Here is a 20,538-nt window from a genome sequence, read left to right on the forward strand (position 1 = left end):
GATTATGCAAAAAAAACCAGAACCAAAATGTTAAATGTTAAGAGTCAAATTTTGAGATAAAAGGATATATTAAAAAACTTCTCATGCTGCCCAGTAATGTGAGTAACAATGTTCATCCCCACCCTTTTAGCACAAACTGGACATACATGAAAACAAACAATTCCAGTATCATTCCAGTAACAGTCTCTAGACAAAAAAAAACTAGGAAAGTGTAATTAATAGTGTTCCAGAAAGAAAATGACCAATTTATATGCTCTAGGATAAAATCAAAAATCCTAAAAAACAAGGCGACAAACTCACACAGTTAACCAAATTATCTCATTTAAAATCAAACCCTATAAAACCCTTTACCAGAAGCAATTTAACAATAAAGTACTAAACTTTTTAATTTACATCCATTAATAGAACTCGATAAGAATATGATACCCCATTCTTGGCTTCAGCAGGATGCTTTTCATCGATGTGGCAAAAGAGACCAACAAAATCAAAATCCTCGTTGCAAAACGGACACAAATACTCTGCTTTCAAATCCTCTTCTGTTTTAGTCTCATCATACAGATCTAGCATCATAAACCAATAAAAAATCCAAAAAAAGAGAGCAGCTTTCAGACACCATCTCTTACTAAACTAAGGACATTGCAAAAGAAATGAAAGATTTTAAACAAACCAGATCCTAGTTCTTTCGTTCTTGGTTGTGATGGTTCTTGCTTCTGCGCATTTAGAAAGGGAGGGAGAGAGATAGAGATGGTGAATCCTTTATCCTTTCATAAAAACCAGAGTCATCAGGTGGACAGCAAAGGTCCCCTTAACATGGTGGTGTTGGGTTCAATTCATGCTCCCTCAGCTCTCTCTCTACTCCAAATGATGATCGTTTCTTCTTCAGATAATAAGAGCCTAGTTCTTGGAAGATGAAGAACCATAGCCTTTGGTTCCAGTGTTGTCGTACTGGTTTCCTTACTCAGCTTGCACAATCCCAATTCGTGTCGATCACGGGTGGGGTGGTGATTGGGAAAAGGGGGTGCTGAGTCAGCACAAGGCATAGGTTTTACATTTCACGTGAAATCGGACCGGTTTTTACGTTTTTTACGGGTTGACCCGATTTTATGCGAGTTTAACCGGGTTTGACCGATTTTACCGGTTTTCAAGTTTTAAACCTGATTTTACACGTTTTATGCATTTTGACTCGTAAAATCGGCGATTTTACGAGTCAAAACTCGTTTTTAACAACCATGTGCCAGACCCACATTACTTGGGTCTAGCACCCAAGTAATTTAGGCTCTGCTTGTTTGCTAGACCCAAGTAAATGTGGGTTAGCGCAACTTTTTGAATTTAAAAATAATAAAACAATATCAAAATACCAAAATATCCCCCATGATTATAGAAAATTACGCAAAAAATAGTGTAAAACAAAAAAAATACGCATATATGCAAAGCTTATTTTTTCTTTTCCAAGGCTAAAGATGTATTTTAACTATTTAACAGCTTGTGAAGGTCAAAAAACCCCTAGGCAACATGTCTTAGTTTTGCTAACCTTGGGGATAGAATAATATTTTTACTATACAAATAATTTTAAAAAACTACCATACCCCTGTTAAAAAGTTTAATACCAATGAACCTATGAAAAATATTAAAATATCCTTACAATCAGGACTTTAATTTTTCAACAAAAAGGCAAAATGATAATTTAACTTTATATGAGAAGACAATATTAGCCCCATCCCAAATCTTTAGAGCTTGGAAAATTCATTGTGTAAGTCTACAGTGGAATGTATTTTGGTCCACAGTACACTTACACAGGGTTGCTAGACTTACTAAGCTTAGGTTTGTCACAAACATATTTGCCAGACCCGCGCTTGGGTCTGGCACAAAACATGGTTCCAGCCCGCGCCTGGGTCTAGCACCAAACATTGTTGTCAGACCCAAGGCTTCTAGGTCTGTCATTATTGCCAGACCCAAGGACCTTGGCTCTAGTGTGGTAGCCAAACCCAAGTAGCTTGAGTCTATTATGGTTGTCAGACCTAAACAAACAACAAACAAACAGAGGATAATTGTGCACTTTAATTGTCAGGAAAGAGAAAATAAAGAAAAAATGCAAACAATCAATCATCGATGACAATTCAACTATGATATGTCTACACATGTCGCATCATATGGAAAGGGGCACGTCTACACATCTAATCACACAATGAATGACTAGATTTGACCACTAGTAAACGTCTCACGAACCTTCTTAATGTCGCGGACGCCACCAACTCACTGGGGCATATAGAATATGCGCCAGCAGCTTTTCGATTAAAAAATAAAAAATACAACCTGAAAATACTAAAATACTCCCATGATTCTCTTAATCACATAACATATCCATGTAAATTTTACCATCGCAATCCAAAATAATCTATATCTAGAGCTAGAGGGAAATCTCCATGGTTGTTTAGCTTTCTTTATAATATGTAATTCGCATAAACTCTCACCTGATTCTTCGTGATAAGATCAACAGTAAGAGTAGAATCTGATTCTATAATTAATTTACAAACACCCATAGACCAAGCCCGTTCCAATTAAGTGATCACTGTCCATAGCTCAACTCTAATAAAAGTACTGAATCTGATGTTGATAGAAAAACCCCTCACCCACGTACCCAAACTATCTGGAATGAGGCCCCCTGAACCAGCATATCCTGGATTACCTTTGCTCCGGCCATCAACATTCAACTACAACCAATGCTAGCTCCGGGGGATATTTCCATCCAACCATGCTGACTTGCTTAGTGGATATTAAATTATTTACACCAGACCCACCAGCTAACATAATGTCAGCAACAAGGGATTTTATTGCAACAATAGGGTTAGAACTTGGACAATTATCAATATTAAAAATCCTCCGGTTACGCCATTTCCAAATGTTCCATACCGCAGCTCCAAAGATTGTTGCCCATGGCCACCCCTCCCCAGAACTGATTTGGGATGATAAGTTATTGATGAGCCACGACAAGAGCTCTGGACTGAAGAAGGGAGTAACATTGTTAGGACTAAGCAATGATTTCCAAACTGTTTTGACTAAAGGACAATCCCTCAGAATATGAAGAATAGTTTCAGTTTCCAATCTATAATTATGGCAGAATTGATCAGAAGCAATGTTGTGATGAACTCTATTTTCATTGGTCATAATCCGTGAATGGGCAATTGTCCATAGGAAAGCTTTTATTCTTTCTGACCCCTTCCTCTTCCAAATCAATTTCCAAAAGGATGCTTTAACCAACATGATTGCAACAAGTTGTGGAAAACGAGCGTATAATAAATTTAAAATACTAAATTTATTTATGAATATAAATTTTTATTTTAGATCATAGACAGATCATCAATTAAAAATTTATCAACACCTTTGAATCACATTTAAAGTATACAATGTAGCTTATCTTTTAATAATTCTAAATCAGGTGGTAACTCTTTAATCTTGATATCCCGCTGCACCGGGCGTGTAACTCTAGCAATGTAGCTATAAGTTTGCTAGGAAATTCTATGATGCAACGGAGGAACTCCCAAGTACTTACCAAGATTATCAGTATTAGAAAAACCACTACTATGACTAATTAATCTTGCTAAAGTAGCTGGGACATTCTTCGAAAAGAATATCTTAGTTCTAGCAACACTAACCTCGTGGCCAGAAAATTCACAAAAGAAGTTAAGGCAATTCAGAACCTGCTTCATTTGTCCCTCATTCGCTTCAGAAAATAGGAGCATATGATCAACAGGTGTGAGATACAAGGTCCCAATTTACTGATATTAAATGGCTTCCAATCTCCTGAATCCACTGCCTTAAGAATCAAATGTGAGAGTCTCCGGTCATAACATAAAAATACAGGGATCCCCATGTCTAATCCCTCTCATTGGAGCAAAATTAGCAGAAGGACTACCATTCCACAAAATTTGAAGAGAAGCAGTCTCAATACAATTTATTATAAGATTCACTATTTGGGATGACAATCCCACGCCCATTAACTTGAGACGGTTATAAGCTTTTTCCAAATCCACTTTAGTAGCCATATACCCTTTCCTCCCTTTCAATTTTCCCATGGAATGAATGATCTCCTGAGCCACAATAATATTATATGTAATCTGTCTTCTCGGGACAAAACTGCTTTGATACTTGGTAACCAAACTCAACATTAGATTCGTTAGTCTGTTGACCATCAGCTTGGTTAGAATCTTATAATTAACATTACATAAACCAGTTGGATGAAATTGATGAAGAAATTCTGGCCTGAGGATCTTAGGAATCAAAACCAAGCATGTCTGATTAAAATCTGCCACATCAACTGAATCATCCAATATTCGACGAATAAATTTGCAAACTGAGGAACCAATAAAACGCCACCGAGACTGATAGAAGAAAGGCTGAAATCCGTCTGGACCAGGAGCTTTGTATGTTTTCATATCAAATAAAGTTTTATGATATCTTCATTTGAGACTGAAGCCTGCAACAAATCTTTCCCCATTTGATCTATGCTTGGGAACATACCTCAAGAGGAATGTGACTGTGGTTGTCCTGAACCGTAAACATCTTCTTGAAGAATTTCACAGCCATACTTTTTAGAACTTCTTCATCCCAAACCCACTTGTTACTGTCATCTTTAAGAGCCTTGATTTTATTCTTTTGTCTTTGAATAACAGTTTTAGTGTGAAAGTAGGAAGGATTCTTGTCTCCAAAAGCAATCCGTTGGAATCTTGATTTCTGGTACCAATGGATTTCCTCTTGAGAACAAATCTGGTTATACTCCTGTTAATTTTCTTTCCAGGTTTAACAAGAAAGGATTAACACCTTGAGTCACTGCTCTTTGAATACCTCCAATCTGAGCTAGAACTTTCCTCTTTCGAGAAAAAAATATTACCGAAGACTTGTATGTTCCACTCCTGAAATTTCAAAGCCATTGACTTGAGAGAGCTATGTAATTCCAAGTGACCCTGCCAATTTTCATTAAGAAAGGCTGCAAAATTCTTACGAGTGGTTCAAGCGGCTTCGAATCTAAAAGGGCGAGGAGATCCCTGCCAACTCTCACTCGAATAGTTCAGTTCAACTAAGATAGGGTGATAATCAAATTTAATTCGAGGTAATACCTTCACCCGCATTTCAGGAAACTGCAATTAATCTCCAAGCCTGGTTACCAGAGGCTCTATCCAACCTCTCATAGACATGCCCATGCCCCTCTCTACTCTGGCCTTTCCCACTGAATGTTGGTCTCAAGCTAGATCCATCAGACCACAATCCTGCACCCATTTACCTAAACGAATACACCTTCTCATGTCAGCTGGCTCCCCTCCTACTTTTTCTGAACATGAGAGAATCTCATTGAAGTCCCTAAGTAGCATGGTTTCCTTACCCGTCAGCTGAGATTTTGCTCCTTTATCACTTTCCTGAAATTTCTGCCCTGAATTAAAGGGATTAGGTGCACCCGTGATGCCAGGGGTTTTACTCCCCTTCCTTCCCTTCCTGTTCGCAATCATCCATTTGCCGTAGGGATCAACCACCTATGGTCTAACCACAGGAGCTTCTTCATGTGGCGCCACTTCAAGATTCATCTCCTCCGGCTCATTGGAACAACCAGACTGTTGCTTATCTCTACCATCTTCATTATGGTGTTGGACGTGGGGACAAATCTCCTTCTTGTGTCCATATTGACCACATCCTTTTTTTCTGTCCGCATTTTCACCAATAACATCGTAAAATATCCTGTGCTAAATCTTAGAAAAAACAAAGAACTGCTTTAATATCTTTAGTCATGTCATGTCCGATATTGAAGATAGATGCAAGTTCAATTTTAATATCTTTAATACCATATAGATAAAATCTTTGCTTACTTGCTCTTGAACAATCACCGTAGCTGTCGCTCCTCTTCTCTGCTTGCTTCAACTCATTATTAAAATAATGGTAGGATCAAAAAACTTTGATGTACAGGACAGGATGTAAAAATATGGCAAAATAATATTTATACCGATTGCTTTTTATTTAAAAATATATTAAAATAATATTTTTTTATTTTTAATATTAAAACATTAAAATAATAAAAAACGCTAAAAATATATTAATTTAATTTTTTTTCAAAAAATTAAAAATTATAAAAAAAACACACAATTACACCACAAACATTTTCTAAAAAGATAAATGGGCCATCCCCCTTCCCCTTTCGTTTTCCCATTCTCTCACGTAGAAGCCCAATTATCCATCAAACGCGGCCCATTAGTACTCTCTCCCTCTGCCCTTTTAATTGAAAGGGACACCAAAACCCTAAACTAAACCCAACCGCCTTCTCCTCTCCTCTTAAACCCTAAAGCATATACTGATAACCAACAGCACCCGGCAGTTGTAACTCTCTCTCCTGTGACTCTCTATCAATCATGACCACGCTTCCACCACCACCATCATCTGGTGTTAGCCCCAAAACAGTGGAGAAAGCTGTGAATGCTCTTCTAAAATGGAGATCTTCCACATTGAATACCCAAAAGCCTCAATTACTCGAACAAGACGAGTTTTTCTACCTTATTCTAACCCTCAAAAAGATCCCACAAAAGGGTGTTAGCCGCATCAACGCCCACAAAATCCCTCTCCCCAACTCCTTGATCAACCCTTTAATTGAAGCCCCTGAGATCTGCTTAATCATCGATGACAGACCCAAGTCAGGCCTCAATAAAGATGCTGCCAAGAAGAAGATTCAAAACGACAACTTACCCATCTCCAAAATCATCAAGGTTTCCAAGCTCAAGACTGATTACCGTCCTTTTGAGGCTAAGAGGAAACTCCGTGATTCTTATGATATGTTCTTTGCCGATAAAAGGGTGGTTCCTCTCTTGCCTAAGATGTTAGGGAAACAGTTTTTCAAGAAGAAGAAGATTCCTGTGACTCTGGATTTGAAGCACCACAACTGGAAGGAGCAGATTGACAAGGCCTGTGGCTCTGCCTTGCTGTATCTGAGAAGTGGTACTTGTAGCGTGGTGAAGGTAGGGAGGGTTTCCATGAGTAGAGAGGAGATTGCCAAAAATGTGATGGCTGCTATTAATGGGATTGCTGATATTGTGCCTAGGAAGTGGGGTGGTGTTAGGTCTTTCCATGTGAAGTTGCTTGATAGCTTGGCTTTGCCTGTTTATCAGGTAGTTCCTGATTCGAAGTTGAAGATTGATGGTGGTCCCAAAGAGCAGGAGAATGATGAGGGTGTCGTCTCCGTGGAGGAAGAGAAGGCTAAAGAGGGGAGAGTTGGAAAAAAGAAGGGAAGGATACAAGAGGTTAGATATATGGATAATAACAATAATAATAATGATAATAATGGGGATGGTCAGGTTGTTGATGAGGTTGAGTTGGGGAGTGATGGTGAAGGGGATATAGATAATGATGATAATGATGATTTTGAAAAGGTCAGTGATGAACTGTTAAAGAAGAAGAGAAAGAAAGGAGATAATAAAGGGAAAGGTGAAAAGGAGCAGAAGGTAGCTAAGTTGAAGAAAGAAGATGGTGTCAAGCAAAAGAAAGTGAAGAATGAAGATGGTATCAAGCAGAAGAAGCTGAAGAAAGGTTCTTTGGTTTCAGAGAGTGGGGGAATGCAAGTGAGGGGTGAGAAGAAGAAAAGATTGGCTGCATAATGATTCAATGTTGCTTCCTGGACTTGGAGAGAATCGGTGTATGGTCTTTTAGCAGGTTGTGGTCTTTATGGTATTGGTGCCGTAAACTTTTTGTTAGTTTATTTATATTTGCAAATTTAGCATAAAAGCTTTATTTAACTTAATCATGTACCTTGATTATGGAGAACAAATAGAATGGTAACTTTCTACTTTAGTATTCCATTGCTTAGATCTCAAATTTACTTTCTTGTCTCTTGAAATGTCATTTTTTGCATGATGGTTAGAATCTAGTTCTAGTTCAGATGTTGGAACCTGCATGAAGTAGAATTAAGCATATCTATTTATACTGATTTTTCTACAAAATGGTTCCATATGCTGTCTCGCAAGGAAACTGAAAGCAGTTAATTGTCTGATATGCATTGCTCGACCGTGGAAAACATACTTTTGAACTGCTTGTAATGGTAACCAAGGGGTGAAAGGGACCCTTCACCCAACCTGACCTGACCAGATGCGGATTGGGTGGGGGTGATGGATATGGGTGTTACCAGGTTGGGTGCAAGTGGTGGTTATCGGTGTACTGGGTCGAGTGCTGTTGCATAGAAAACCGGCCCTGATTCGCCCCGACCCATTGTCATGAAATACTGGTTTCTAAGGAAATTGTGAGCCATAGGAGCTTAAAAAATGAAAGACTGTTTAGAGGAAGAGGGAAGAAAAACTTAAGAAGGAGAAAGAAGTGATGGGATCTTATAGCGGCAAAACAGTGATCTTGTCATCTCTATTTTTGTTGTCATAATTTTCACAAGATTGCATGCTGTTCCTACCCATTTGCTTTTTGAATGAGCTGATTTAGTTTTCAGTGTGCTGAGATTGGATAAATACACTGCCAAATTGAAACTTAAGGTGTTCATGTGCCTCTTATATCTTCTTAAAGAGATTGATGTTTCTGCCAATGGACAAGCTATCTTGGTTGCTGAATGTTGACCACAATTGAATGATTCTATATAACAGATTGATTGGTATGGAAAAATTCCATCACTCTAAAATTGGTTTCTCAGGGATATGCATGTGTTGATGATTTTACTTGCCATCGCTAGTTGTTATAAATTATAATACATCTCCCGGTAAAATTTCCAAACGGTTTGGGTTTCCCTAGTTTGTCTGCTATTCAGAAATCTTCTCTTCTAACCTGGGCTGCAGTGTCTGCTTTACAGGAGTTAATGTACTAGGGCTTTGTATGCATGACCTATTTTCTCATGTTTTTGAGCATTACAAGCTTTAAATTTCAAAGGATGCATATCTTCTTGTTTGTTGCTCATTTTGTAGAAGCATTTCCATCATGTCCACAACAAGCTACGGAAACTACAAACTATTGAATTGGAGGAAGAGGCTGTGGTGGAGGTATGAGAGTTGGGGGCGAAGTTATGGTTGAGCCTCATAGACATGAAGGAGCATTCATTGCTAAGGGTGAAGAAGATGGTTCCTGGTGAGACTGCATAATCAGAAGAAAATCTGTTCAGGTATCATTATTTTTCTTCTATTGTTATCTCCATTCATGAAAATGCATCTTTTATGAAGACCGAAGAGTGTTGTTTTTCTATTGCATCAAGTTTTTCTTTCTTGTTTGGTGAATATGTTATGTTGTATATATTATTTATGTATTTATTTTATTAAATCATTCTTTTCTTCTCAGAATGAAGATGGAACTAAAACAGAGTACAGGGTCTGGAACCCCTTCCGATATAAATTGGCAGCTTCCATTCTTGGTGATGTTGATGATGTTTGGATTGAAAGTTTCATTCACCAGATTGCTCCCGGTTCTTCTGGAAGAAAACAGGGGCTCCCCAATCCTTTCCCCAGCAATATAGAAAAAAACTGCCTTGGAGGCTGGATTCTAAATAGGTCGTGATCAATGTCTACACTCTTCACCTGTTTTATTTTTGAATCAAGAGACCTGGCGCTAAAGTTCTTTACCGAGGAGCTGCTTCTGGCTACTACTTTCTCTCGTGTCTGATATTATTGGTCTGCTGGCCATGTATGGATAATATAATAATCTTGTTTTTTTTAACCGATTTTTTCTACTGAATGGTTCTGTTTGCAAGATGGTAGGCTGATATGCACTGCACAAACCATGCGAAACGTGCTCGGGGGTGTTTGGAGGATGAAGAGGGGAAAAACTGGTTTGAAAAGAAAGAAGGAATGGGGATGGGAATTTATTCGATATGCCCGTTCTAGATCCGGTCAATCCTTTACTTGATTGGATTAAATCGCAGAAGTTTTGCGTGCTTGCTTTCCTTGTCCATTTGCTTTATGAAAGAGCTGATGAGATTTTGAGTCTGCTGAAATTGGATGATAGTACGGGGTCAAATTGAAATATAAAGGCGTCCATATGCCTTTATATTTTCTGAAAGAGCTTGATAGGAGATTTGAGCCAATTAATAGGACTTCGTATGCATGGCTTGTTTTTTCTTATTTTTGAGCTTGAAAAGCTTTAAATTTCAAAGCATGCTTATCTTCCTTGTTTATAGAGCAATTTACGGAAGCATTTATTTCCATCATGTCTATATATAAAAAATCAAATCCACTTCAGATACTGTTTTTATTTCAAACAAGTTATGGAAACTACAAGCTTGAATTGAATTGGTAATGTATTTATCAACACAACCTTAGCCACTATCTGACACGACCTCTCTTCCAAGAGGTTGGCTTTGCCCAGTATGGCCGACAAACATCGCAAGGAAAGAAAGACGGACGATGCCTGTGGGACAGAGGACTCTAATGGTTTTAAGGCCCCATGAGGTCCCAAGTCACGAAAAATAATGCAAATACATGTATAGGATGTATTCCATATCTGATTCTTTTGTTTTACCATCATCTAAACGTGGAGCAATCCTCCATCTGCAGAATCCAACTCCCGTTCATCATATGTATAGGTTAGTCATCTGTGACTCCACCCCTCTACTTATAGATAGATTGTGTGTAGAGTAATTCTGTTGCTCATTTTGCTTTTGCTTCTGCTGTCGCGGCCATTGCTCTTGCTGCTGTTTTTGATGGTATAAAAACGTAAGCCTTGCTATTTCTTTCTCTAGCATATCCTGCTCCACTGTGTTTAACAACATATGCACACCACAAGTACAAATGATACTCAAGCTGTAGTCCAAAATATTAGGGCGGGGGAGGGGGATTGCAAAAATGATAAAAGTGTAGGGGGGTCACATCGGGAGACTTACGGTATTTTGCGAGTTGTTCCTGTGATAAACTATCCAAACGTTGCCTCAAGGCTTGATTTTCCATGCCGAGTATGAGACTTTTTCGGTATAGATATTCAAGATTGGCTGAAACTTGAGATCCTTCAGCCTGTACGGCAAACAAATTTTTTTGTCAAATCTACATATAGCATGACAGTTGATTAAGATACACTAGGGATGCTTCAAATTCTGCAGCCAGCTTGCCTCTAATATTTGGACACTTCTTTCAAGTTGAGCTATATACTGAAGTTTTCTCAAACGTGAACGCTGAGCGAATTGCCTGCATGATTCTAAAGATGTTAGAGCATCCCAATTGCAGAATTCAATTGCAAGCAAAAAGGGCATTACTTGAATACTCACTGCTTAGCACGTTTGGAATCCGTTTTTGATTTAGAAGGATTATGATTAACATTAGATGAGACTTCTGAGTCATCTTGATTTTGCTTGACAATAGGTTTCGATGGCAAACCTACTCCAGCTGGTTCTTGTGGAGCAAAGTCTTGAAGAGTAATGCTATCCGTTGAAGGCACAACTCCACTGAAACTGCTGGTCACAGAAATCAGGGGTGATTCCCTGGACTTATTCTTTTCCTTGTCAGGAGTAGAACCTGAATGAAAGCTAGTTTTCCAAGAATTTTCATGATAATTAATGGTGTGAAATTCCCAAGTAGGTCCACCAGCTGCAGCACTAGTTTTGAGCATGGTTTCCTCTTTCCTAAATGTCTTGCTTGCCGTGTCCGGGAAAGCAACAGAGTCACTTGATGAACGTCGATGACTTTTGTACAAAGGCAAGTCTGGCTCATCCAGGAGATCATCAAGCCAAGATAATTGCTCAACCAGAAAACTATCAGAAGAGGCGCGTTGATGGTGCGACTCTCCTTCCACAGGCCTCAAAAAGCCCTCTGAAGATTCTATTGCACAAGTAGAGATGTAATCGGTGCTGTAGGGTGGAAAAATCATTTCAACGGGGTTTCCAAAAGTACGTGCTGGATTCTCTTTTGGACAAAGGGAAAAAGTTTCCATATCATGAGGTCATGAGCCTGTTAGAATGCATGTGTTCAAGGAAATATATATCATTACAAAACGAAATGTTAAGAAACAAAGTTAAATAGGGTTGCATTGCTTCCTACATAATTTGACAAGCACCAAGAAAGCTATCAAAAGAGCTCAAGACTTGACAGATCATTCAAACCAGAAACATTAAGAGAAATCATTTGATTTGATGGAGACAAAACCACATTATTATGGGCCAATATACATATATACAGTCGTTTCTTTCATATATAAATCCTCGTGTTTCTTCTAAAACAAGCAAAGAGCCGAAGGTTGAAATAGAGCAAATGTAGAAAATTGAAAAAGGCGATTTAGAAGATGTGTAAAAGGTAGAGTACCAAAAAAAAGAAAAAAGGAGAGAGAGGGAGAGAACCGGATGGCAGGATGAATGGAGTATTGAAGAAGAGGAAGGCAGCCAGGCAGCGGAGGCGTTAGCTAAAGAAGGGGTATATATTATTATATATGTTGGAGATGTGCTGTCGGCTCCATTGTGTTCAAGGCCTCTCTCTCTCTCTCTCTCATACAAGTGAGAGAGACACCAAAGGAAAACACAATCAAAAGAATATAAGCTTTTAATGTGATTCCCAAAAAAAGAGAGCCAATGGGCTAACCGCATTTTGCGTAAACAATTTACTACATTTTCCTAGTCGTATTTAATCCAATATCCATGCCATGCAAAAGGGAGGTAGAGGGCTCTGGCTGTCTCCCTTCATTTTAAGCAAACCCTATCTATCTGCTTTAATTTGGCTCTCACTTCTTTCCTTAAATACTGCCAAGTGAAGTAAATATAGTCATTCTAAAAAAAAAACAATCTGCTATCGATATCGTTGATCACGAGTTTCTTATCTAGCGAAGCTTTGAGGTCATTTCATTTCGTAAAAATGAAATATTCGGGGACAGCTTTCCTGTTGACGTAGTGAGGTGATAGAGCTTGAGATGACTTCCCAGCAAGCAGGGCCATTACTGATGTTGATTCTGCCTTCCTTGTCACAGAATATGCCAACTAAATTCCTAGTCTCGGAGATAACATTAGTCCTCCAAATTAGGCAGACCCCAGATTCAAATGATGAACCCAGCCCAAGCCAATGGAACCCCATTAATAGATAAATCATTATTTTTCGAGTCAAATTCAATGCTGAGATAATATTTCATGATAGTGCTGTTAGTAAATGATACAAGTAGAGCTTTAATTAAAGAACAGAGAACAAAAAGGAACATAAACATAATGCACTAAGAGCAGACATCTAGTTTTATTTATAGAAATCAAACACTACATAAGATAAGAATAAAACACAACAGTTGTTACTCATTTTTGGGCTCCACATGCTAGTGATTATGTATATCCCTTTTAAACCAAATATAGGAGTTTAGTTCATGGTTGATGAAAAATTGACAAAAACAGAGAAGAAATGAATGTTTTTCGAACTCTGTTTCAACTGTTTTCTGCTATCTTTATTCTTCCACTTCATTGACAAAATTGTCAGGATTCTTAGATTAATTCGGAGTCTTTATGATGCTAAACTCGTCTCTTCTTTATTTGGTTTTTAAGTTTGGATAAATCCCTTAGAATTTGCATTAAAAAATAATTCTGCTGCTATCGCAATTCTGTTGTAATACCAATTTTGTTTCAACTTAGACTTTGATTCTGACTCGGTTTCGCGCAATATCAGATCGTTCCAGCTATATTATGTCATTCATGACATGTCAAAGAATTGATCTACACCTTTATTGGGTCCTAGGGCCCACTATTCTTATGTCAGACTCTTAGTCATATAGGGATGCTAAACATTTTCAGTTTTCGAATCAGATCAGGAGACTCACTTTGACCAACTAGTTTACTGCTGGATTCTATTCTTCAAAACAATTTTATCTGACTTTAAATCCTTCATGAAAGTTGTAGTCCTGTACGTGTAGATGAATTTGAGTTTTTGAATCGTCTAATTTCGATATTAGAAGCTCAAGATATTCCTGTTTAAATATCTAGTGTGAAAGTAGAGAATCCTGTCGTGAGAAGGATTTTGGCTCGAGTTTGCAAGGACACAATTGTAAGATGCTTAAAGTTTGAAGACCAATTACAGGCCAATTTGAAGTCCTTTTTTTTGGACCAAGGACTAAATGAAAAAGGTGCTAAAATAAGAGAGTTGATTGAAAGTAAAATTAGAAGAAATTTTACCGGATGAAGAAATTGAAGAACGAGGATTAGATCAGAAAAGAAAAATTAGTCATGCTGGATTACATTGTTGTTTTTTTATTTGTTTTTTGCCTTTCGGTTCAAGAAAAAAATGACATCATCCCTCTTTTAGACATAACTCACGTTTTGCTCTCATTTTTAAACAAGACAACGCCGTACTACCCTTTGTTTTGACACAAACCACACAACCCCTTCATGAAAATATAATTAACATAGCACTATCCATTTGCATTGTGAGAATAATGCCTCCCCGTTTGCAATTCTTTATTTTTCTCTGCACAACTATCCTGACTGATTTATTTCCTTTTCTTTGCAACTTCCTGGTGGTTTCCATGATTCTCTCGCTTGATTTTGGAGCTGCAGATCACCTTTATTTCCAACTTTAATCTAAAGGAGACAACAACTTTCGTGCCTCCTCTGTGCCAGCTGTAAAATGACATAAAGAGAGAGACCTCACCATCATCTAATGGCTGGGATTTTATCCCGAACACAGATGGTTGGGATAAGGTGTTAATGTGGAAGGTAGTGACTGATGATCACAGAATATGAATCAGAATATTTTAGTTTCCTATTTTTGCTTTATTTGATCACCCGAGATTATATTCTAGAATTAATGTAATATTCGTTTCCTAATAAAAGCTGTGATTAAGCCATATAAACCTCCTCTGCTGGGAGGGAAGGGGGAGGGGGGGGCAAAAAAAAAGGAAAAGAAAAACAAAAAAAGAGAAGAGAAACAAGAGAGAGGTAGGCGACACTAGGCAGAGAAAGAGAGACAGAAAAGAAAAAAAAACACATAGAGGCAGAAGAGAGAGCAAAGGAGAGGAATGAGAGGGAGATTAGAAAGGAACAACAGAAAGGATTAAGGTTTCTTAAGATCATCAAAAGCTGAAGCAAGCAGGGACTGCTTTTTGGTCTTTGCTCCATTTTCTGCAAACAAATCTGCAGAACAGGGGAGAACAAATGAGCTAAAACCAGTAGAGAGAAAGGGACAAAGGCGTAGAGAAAAACGCAGGAGATGGATGCAAACAGAGAATAGAAGGAAAATGGGCTAAAAAACAGACGAGAATACTGATAGATCAACCATCACGCCTTTAACACTGCTACAACTCCTTCATTTTCGCCTCCAGGTCTGTTATTCCCAGCTTTGCATACATTATTAGTTACGTTATTACTGTTCAAGTGAATCATAATTCACTTTAACAGTAACTAGGCAAAGCACGCGTGAGGAAACTCACACATGCCTTTGTGCCCAACCGGGTCACTGGTTTGGACTAGTAACCCGACTATGCTTGTTGTGTTCAGCCCAACCACATAGGCCAAGCTGGACCCAGCAAAAAAAAAAACGAGTAAGATCGTTGGTTTTTTTTCGTGTATTTATTTTATGTTTTTTTCTTATATATATATGTCTAAAAAAATGTTTTCTTATGTGTTGTATACGGCCAATACCCTAACATATTTTGAACATTCCTCTTTTTATAAAAAAAAAACAAATATTCAAAGTTTTAAAAGAAAATGTGTTTTAGCATGGATTTCTTAAACACAAAAATTTTTTTCTTGTATTCTGGATTTTACAACATGTTTGTAAAACTTCAAAGAGTGTTGGCCAATATTCCAAAAAAATACAAAATCTTATTTTTGGAGAATTCTACTTTATTCACCATTTATATTTGGATAAAGAAATCCATAAGGGATTAATATCCAAAATATTATTGGGAATAACTTGTTATTATTCACTGTTAATGTTTAGATAAAAAAAACCAAAGTGGTTAATATCCAAAATATTTTTCTAGAAATAATAAGTCATCACACATCTTTGAAAGAAGCCTCGATTATAATTGAGGATATTTTAATTTTTTTAACTTCACGGTTTACGAGCCATGAAAGTATGAAACACTAAGGCAGAAATAGGCTTTTAAAGCGCTCTAAATTTCCTCAGATTTCTAAATTTTTTATCCCTCTTCCTTGCGATTTACGAGTTACGAACACTTGAAATAGTAAGGGAAAAATGAGCTTTTAAGCATATTGAATCTCCTTAGATTTCTATCTTAGCTATCTTTTAATTCATAGGTTATAAATTTAGTTCAAATCAAACATAGATTTTAGAGATAGCTAGTGGTTCTTCTTGACACTCTGTAGACATATCTAAAGGTATGATCTATATTGGTCAAGGATTCTTACTTTTAGACTTTGAACCCAAGTCCATTCATCATAGCAAACCTATCCTAGAAAAACTAATTAGAGAACACCAATACCATAGCAATTATAAGGCAAATCAAACACCAAGCAAGTACTTACCTTAGGTAGAGCGTACTAGGGGTGCTAAAAGCTGCCCTTTCCGCAACCAATCCATTGCCTTTGAATCTTTAAAAAACTAGTTAAGTTTCCTAGTGACCATAATACTAGGTGGCGATTCTTTTTTTCACAAAACAAAGACCCTGAAAACAAATCCTCGCTTCGGGAAGGGACGCCGCGACACCACGCTGTCGCGAGGGTGCGGCAACAACCATCATCTCCTTTATCTAAGGAGATATATATGACTTATTAGACTTATCCTTAATAAACTTAAATCTACGAATTCAAACAATTAATTCAAACAACATTAAGATAACAATGACATTAGCTGATAAATAATAAAAGAACCATTATAGAATAAACTCTAGCTTTGTTGCCATTACTTTAATACTCCTTCTGGGTTCCAAAGCTGCACTTTCCTATCCTCTCCCTTAGAGTTTCAAACCTATCTTTAGCTAAAGGCTTGGTAAACAGGTTTGCTAATTGTTTTTTTAAAGTGCAATAGATCAACTCTAATTCTCCTTCATGCTAGAACTGTCTAATAGCATGGTACTAGCTTGATCTTCATATGCTTGGTCCTGTTATGAAAAATAGAATTTTTTAAAATAGCTATTGCTGATGGGTTATCACAAAACAATTCTGTGGGACTTCATTGATCAAAGTCTAGATCATTTAACATTTTTCTTAGCCATATCAATTGCTTTGCTGCCACATATATTACTATGTATTCTGCCTCTGCAGTAGAATGTGCAACCACTGATTGCTTCTTTGAGTTCCAACAAAAAATGCTTCCTCCTATAGCAAAGCAATAACCTGAGGTGCTCATCATTTCTTCATCACTTTAGCCCAATCACTGTCAGAAAAACCAACAAGTTTAATAGAACTAGATTTCATAAAATGCATGCCAAACTCTAGGGTCCTTTTCAAATATCTCAGAACTCTCTTGGTTATAAGAAAATGGATTTGAACTGGATCTTGCATGAACCTAGAAAGCTAATTGACATTAAACATAATGTCTGGACGTGTAGAAGTTAAATACAACGGGCCGCCAACTAAACTTTTATAGGCATTACTATCAGTTTTGGGTGCTCCATCCTTCTTCATCAGCTTTTGTCCCAGTACCATATGTGTACTGACTGGTTTGCAATTTTTCATTGCAAATTTATTTAGTAACTTCATAGTAAACCTCTTTTGACATAGGAAATAACCTTGCTCATATTGAGTTACTTCCCATGCCTAATAAGTATGACAACAAGCCACGCTTATTCATCTCAAACTTATCCTTCTTGTTTGTTTTAAACTCTTCTATTAGTTGTTCCTTGTCTCCTACAATCAATAAATTATCTTTATTCATGCTTCTTTCAAAGCCTAAACTCAAGAGATAACTGTCCAATCTGCTGTACCAGACTCTAGGAGCCTGTTTAAGTCCATACAAAGCCTTCTTTAACATATACACTTTGTTTGATGTGATCTCCTTTTCAAAGCCATCAGGTTATTCAACATGTATTTCTTCATTTAGAACACCATTTAGAAATGAAGACTTAACATCCAACTAAAAAATATGCCAACCATTTTGTGCTGCTAGAGTAAGCAAAGCTTTATTGTATCTAGCCTAGACACTGGAGCAAATATGTCGGTGAAGTCAATACCTGGCTCTTGTGAATAACCCTTCACTACAAGTCTTGCTTTGTGCTTGTTGATACTTCCATCTACATTCAACTTGGTTTTGAAAATCCATTTCACATCAATTACCTTCTTATGAACGGGTCTGTCAACCAGCATCTATGTTTCATTCTTTTATATCATCGTGAGCTTCTCTTTCATTGTAGTTATCCATACTTGTGAGTTGATAACTTCTTTAAAATCTATTGGTTCTGCTTCAGCAATATTGCACCTGTTGTAAATGTCAGTTAAGGATCTTGTCACCCTTACTGGTTTGTCATCGACATCAACATCATCCTCTACAACATCCAGTTCAATTTAATGCTCCTGTTTTGTCCCTTCAATTGATGCAGCTTCCTAGTTTCATGTACTATTCTCTGCAACTTTTACATTTCTAGCTATCATAACTTTATTAAATTTCATATTATAGATTGTATAGGCTTTAGATTTTGTGTTATAGCTTATAAGAATTCTTATATCAACCTTTTTGATCAAGTTTTCTCCTCTTAACTTCAGGTTGCAAGACATAACAAGGGTTGCTAAAAACTTTTAAATGATCAACATTGGGTTTAAAGTCATTATAGATTTCATAAGAAGTCTTGTCTCTAAAAACTCTTATAGCCATACAATTTAGAAGGTAGGATGTTGTGTTTAGTGCATCTGCCCAGAATTTTAATGCCATTTCCTTCTTATATAGCAAACATCTTGCCATTTCCATCAATGTTTAGTTTCTCCTCTCACTGATTCCATTTTGTTATGGAGTGTAAGGCACTGTTAGTTGATGTTTGATGCCTTCTTTTGCCAAATATCTCTTAAATTTTTTTTATAGGTAAACTCACCCCCATTGTCAGATCTCAGCATCTTCAGTTTGTTTCCTATTTCTAGTTCAACTGTTGTCTTAAATCTTACAAACTCAGCAAACACGTCAGCTTTTTTAAAAAATAAACCCAGCAGAATCTATTATAGTCATCAACAAATAATAAAAAGTACTTTGAACCATTCAAAGATTTATTGTGCATCGGACCACACACATCTGTATGTACCAACTAGAGCTTTGATGATGCTCTAAATGTATTATTAGGAAAAACAATTCTAGTATGCTTTCTTAATTGACAGGCTTCACAAATATCCTATTTTTCTTGTATTTCTGGTAAACCATAGGCCATCTGCAGATCAGGCATCATTTTTAAGGTTGCATAGTTGAAATGCCTCAATCTTTTGTGCCATAGAATACAATCAGTATAGACACAAGCGTTAACACTCAAACAAGCTTCTTTCCAATCAATATTAAAACTTCTATCCATCATCTTAATAGAGAGCAATAATATTCCTATTTTGTCTCTAATATTACACATTCCATCATTGAAAGATAATGAGTAGCCAGATTCAAGTAATTGTCTCACACTCACTAGATTCTGATTAATCTTATGTACATAAAGCATATTTTTTAGAGTTTTTATACCTGACATTGTTTCAACTTCAATTGCCCCTTTTACTTTAACCTTCACATACTCTCCATTGCCAATTCTGACTTTCAACATATAGCTTTTGTCCAAATCCTTGAATAATCTCAAATCTGCAGTCATATGATTAGTGCAGCCACTATTAATAAGCCATGAAGAATTGTTTACCTCTGCTATGTTGCACATCTATTCTAATATAGCCATGAATAAATGATCTTCCTTGGCTTCTGAATTTTCTGCAATATAAGCTTGTTTCACTATTTTTTATTTGTTTTTGCAGAACCTTTTGATGTGACCAAATTGTTTGCAACTTCTGCATTATGCATTCTTAAGCCAACACCAAACTTTTAGATGATTTGTTTTCTGATAAAATTTACAAGGAGAGAAGTTCTCTCTTCTTTCTTTCCCTCTAGTGATATTGTTCTGACGCTAGTTATTTGATTGCCAACCTTTCCTTTTCTCTCTTTTTCATTCTTGATTGTTTTTTCCAGAATTATTAGCCCGACTCTTCTTTTTGAAAACTACAACAAGAGCTCCTGCACTTGTTCCTTCTTGTTTGTAAGCTTGCCTCTACTCTACTGCTTGTAATGCATTAACCAATTCTTGAAACTCATTTCTAAAAAATCTTTTGAATCTTCTAGAGAGCAAATCTTATGCTCAAATTTCTCTGGTAGACTTACCAAAACCTTCTCCACTATTCTTGAATCTAAAAAGTCTTCTCCTAAAAGTCTCACTTGATTCACAAGTTTTGAAATTTGAGAAGACAAGTCTTTGATAGTCTCAGTTTCCTTCATCTTCAGTCCTTCAAACTGTCTTCTAAGATTCAAGACTTGTATCTTTCTTAACTTTTCATCTCCATGAAATTTTGCTTTTAGTTTATCCCACGTTTCTTTAACAGATTTACAAGTCATAATTCTAGTAAAGATTTCTTCACTTACAACATTATAAAGAAATGTAAGAGCTTTGAATCGCTTTTCCTTTTCTTCATTAAAAAACTTTATTTGTGCGATTATAGGATTGTTTTCT

At 36.9% G+C, this 20,538-nt stretch overlaps 2 protein-coding genes and 1 long non-coding RNA gene across 4 annotated transcripts; 1 reads left to right on the forward strand and 2 right to left on the reverse strand.

Annotated features, from left to right (window-relative positions):
- Positions 1–2,314: 2,314 nt before the first annotated feature.
- LOC133675721 (uncharacterized) lies at positions 2,315–5,906 on the reverse strand. 2 transcript variants are annotated; one of them, XR_009835462.1, is made up of 3 exons: positions 4,311–5,726; positions 3,654–4,158; positions 2,315–3,001 (listed from the first exon to the last, which is right to left on the reverse strand). It is a non-coding gene; the product is annotated as an uncharacterized LOC133675721 (long non-coding RNA). The 2 variants fall into 2 exon arrangements; XR_009835461.1 differs by having other exon boundaries at positions 2,315–4,158; positions 4,311–5,906.
- Positions 5,907–6,275: 369 nt separating this feature from the next.
- LOC133676324 (uncharacterized) lies at positions 6,276–9,690 on the forward strand. Its single transcript, XM_062097986.1, has 3 exons — positions 6,276–7,683; positions 8,931–9,124; positions 9,298–9,690. The coding sequence occupies exon 1, from the start codon at positions 6,393–6,395 to the stop codon at positions 7,626–7,628; it is 1,236 nt and encodes a 411-aa protein (XP_061953970.1). The 5' UTR covers positions 6,276–6,392; the 3' UTR covers positions 7,629–7,683; positions 8,931–9,124; positions 9,298–9,690.
- Positions 9,691–10,601: 911 nt separating this feature from the next.
- On the reverse strand, positions 10,602–11,874 carry LOC133675388 (uncharacterized protein At4g06598-like). Its single transcript, XM_062096730.1, has 4 exons — positions 11,213–11,874; positions 11,057–11,132; positions 10,835–10,961; positions 10,602–10,699 (listed from the first exon to the last, which is right to left on the reverse strand). Exons 1-4 carry the CDS (start codon positions 11,872–11,874, stop codon positions 10,602–10,604), a joined length of 963 nt encoding a protein of 320 aa, XP_061952714.1.
- Positions 11,875–20,538: the final 8,664 nt, after the last annotated feature.

Source organism: Populus nigra, chromosome 16 (assembly GCF_951802175.1).
Source record: "Populus nigra chromosome 16, ddPopNigr1.1, whole genome shotgun sequence".
Lineage (NCBI taxonomy): Eukaryota > Viridiplantae > Streptophyta > Magnoliopsida > Malpighiales > Salicaceae > Populus > Populus nigra.

What these genes read in the sequence shown, in the direction of transcription:
- LOC133676324 (XM_062097986.1), top strand. Translation starts at nt 6,393, where the DNA reads ATGACCACGCTTCCACCACCACCATCATCTGGTGTTAGCCCCAAAACA.
- LOC133675388 (XM_062096730.1), bottom strand. Translation starts at nt 11,874, where the DNA reads ATGGAAACTTTTTCCCTTTGTCCAAAAGAGAATCCAGCACGTACTTTT. An exon ending in GATTCCAAACGTGCTAAGCA is followed by an intron (nt 11,133 to 11,212) that starts GTGAGTATTCAA and finishes AGAATCATGCAG; the next exon opens with GCAATTCGCTCAGCGTTCAC. An exon ending in GGAACAACTCGCAAAATACC is followed by an intron (nt 10,700 to 10,834) that starts GTAAGTCTCCCG and finishes ACAGTGGAGCAG; the next exon opens with GATATGCTAGAGAAAGAAAT.